Raw genomic sequence first — 2,044 nt, 5'->3', positions numbered from 1 at the left:
CTTAATCCTAACCCTACCACCGCCAAACTAAAAACAACAAAACCGTTGCCCCCTCTCGTCCCCGAAGTAGCAGGCGGAGGGAGAGGGGCCCGCAGGCACGAGGGACAAGGTAGATTGGGACTACCGCATTCTCTCCTAGGGTATCGCGGGTGCAGAAAGATGGCTTGTAGAATAACGAAATTCTCTGGAAAAAAATACTTTGCATAGATTCAAAGAGAGAAGGCACGGGAATAGAAGAAAAAAAAGACTACGAGGCAGTGGCGAAGCTAGCAGGGGGGGCTTCGACAGGCTCGAGCCCCCCCTCCAAAAATTGGGAAAGAAAAATTACTAGTATTCGTATCAAATTTTGACCTTATTTGGACTAGCGAATTAAAAGTTTTTTACTTTTTCTACACACAATTAACTTTGAGCCCCCTCTTCATTTTCTTCCAAGATTCGCCACTGCTACGAGGCCACTCATTTTGCTAGGTAGAAAACATGATCCCTATCATCTGATCAGAAACTTTCACACACAAAAATTGCATGGGTTATTTTCTACACACACACACACACACACACCAAGAAAAATCTTTGAAAATTATTCCATCCAGAGCAGCCGTATTATTTTTTGGAAGATGATGTATTTATAGAGCGCGCTCGGGGTGCCTGCTCACGCTCGGTCGCGCGCCACAGCCTGAGCTCGGGCGTACGTATCCCTCTGGGCCACGCCAAGTGTCAGCAACAAGCACCGAACCCCACTCCTCCCCCCGCTCCTCTCCTCTCCTGCTCCCGAGACCATGGCGGCGACGCCTCCTGCCACCGCCGCCGCCCCCCCCCCCGCGGGCGGGGCGCACAGCGTGTTCGTGTACGGGAGCCTCATGGCGGACGAGGTGGTCAGCGCCATCCTCAAGCGCATCCCGGTCTCCTCCCCGGCGCTCCTCGCCAACCAGTACGCACGCACGCTAGCCCCTTTCCCTCTCCCATCCTTGGTGGCTCCGCTCAATTATTCCTCTCTCGCCTCCGCTCTCACTTCTCGTGTTACCTTTGTTCACGGAACAGAGGTGCTCGGAGTTGGTGGCGAGGAGATCATGCTTTTGATTAGCCGGTAGACCAACCACCAGTCTCGTTCATCGGTTGCAATTGCAAACTTGAGGGATTGATCGAATGATCGCAATCCATTGGATATCCAATATGCGGCATAAACAACGAATTAATTCGTATGTAGATAGGAGCTTTAGGGACTGTATGTGCCTAAATACACAAGAACAGTGGAAACTAATAAATGAATCTCTGTAGCTCTTCAATTTGGTAACTAACTTGTCTTAGAGATTAATGGATTTCTAATCAGTAGTGAATTCAACTCTTAACGGGACATCCGTAACAGATTTCCTTCGCAAAATTTGCGCATCATTTGTAAGTGAGAACTTCAGGATTTCAACTTAAGCCTAACTTCTTTATTGAAAAAAAAAAGCATAAGCCTAACCTGGCCGTGTTATGGCAGCACCGTTTTCCATTCTAGGTTTTGGAATCGACGGGGTTTCTTGTGCTCGTACTGGTAACAAACTGCCTTGAGCAATTAACATGCACAAAGATGATCTGCTGTTCTTCCTGTTGTAATTTGACTCTTGAACTAGAGCTCTTTTTTACGCTACTCTAGTTCTCCATCCATATTGATTTACTTCCAAGTTGCAAGTTAAGGTTTGACATCGGATGCAATTCATTGCAGCCATAGGTTTAACGTCAAGGATCGTATTTATCCAGCAATCCTACCTGTTGAAAGCAAGAAAGTTGCTGGAAAGGTTTGTTAACTGTTTTACAGAGCTCAGCTATTTATCGTTTTTTCCCTTTTTGTCATTATTCTGTATTTACAGATTTGTTAATACGCCTATAATTTTCTCAGCTGCGTGTACCCTGTTCCCTTAGTTCCACCGCTGTCATCAGAGCATATAGTTGCTCTCTGCTTTTACATGCCTGTGGTTTCTCAGGCTTTTCACCCCAGAATATCGAAGTGCTGGAGTTGTAGTTACATAGTTACAATTTAATGTTGTTAAGTCAATAATTTGGG

At 46.3% G+C, this 2,044-nt stretch overlaps 1 protein-coding gene across 1 annotated transcript; it reads left to right on the top strand.

Annotated features, from left to right (window-relative positions):
* The first annotated feature begins 640 nt into the window (after positions 1-640).
* On the top strand, positions 641-1,822 carry LOC125528557 (AIG2-like protein D). The gene is made up of 2 exons (XM_048693007.1): positions 641-928; positions 1,706-1,822. The coding sequence occupies exons 1-2, from the start codon at positions 777-779 to the stop codon at positions 1,785-1,787; spliced, it is 234 nt and encodes a 77-aa protein (XP_048548964.1). The 5' UTR covers positions 641-776; the 3' UTR covers positions 1,788-1,822.
* Positions 1,823-2,044: the final 222 nt, after the last annotated feature.

Source organism: Triticum urartu, unplaced genomic scaffold (genome assembly GCF_003073215.2).
Source record: "Triticum urartu cultivar G1812 unplaced genomic scaffold, Tu2.1 TuUngrouped_contig_4953, whole genome shotgun sequence".
Classification (NCBI taxonomy): Eukaryota; Viridiplantae; Streptophyta; class Magnoliopsida; order Poales; family Poaceae; genus Triticum; species Triticum urartu.
The sequence above is the reverse complement of the archived record's forward strand: the minus strand, read 5'-3'. Positions and strand labels throughout refer to the sequence as shown.

What these genes read in the sequence shown, in the direction of transcription:
- LOC125528557 (XM_048693007.1), top strand. Translation starts at nt 777, where the DNA reads ATGGCGGCGACGCCTCCTGCCACCGCCGCCGCCCCCCCCCCCGCGGGC. An exon ending in CCGGCGCTCCTCGCCAACCA is followed by an intron (nt 929 to 1,705) that starts GTACGCACGCAC and finishes AATTCATTGCAG; the next exon opens with CCATAGGTTTAACGTCAAGG.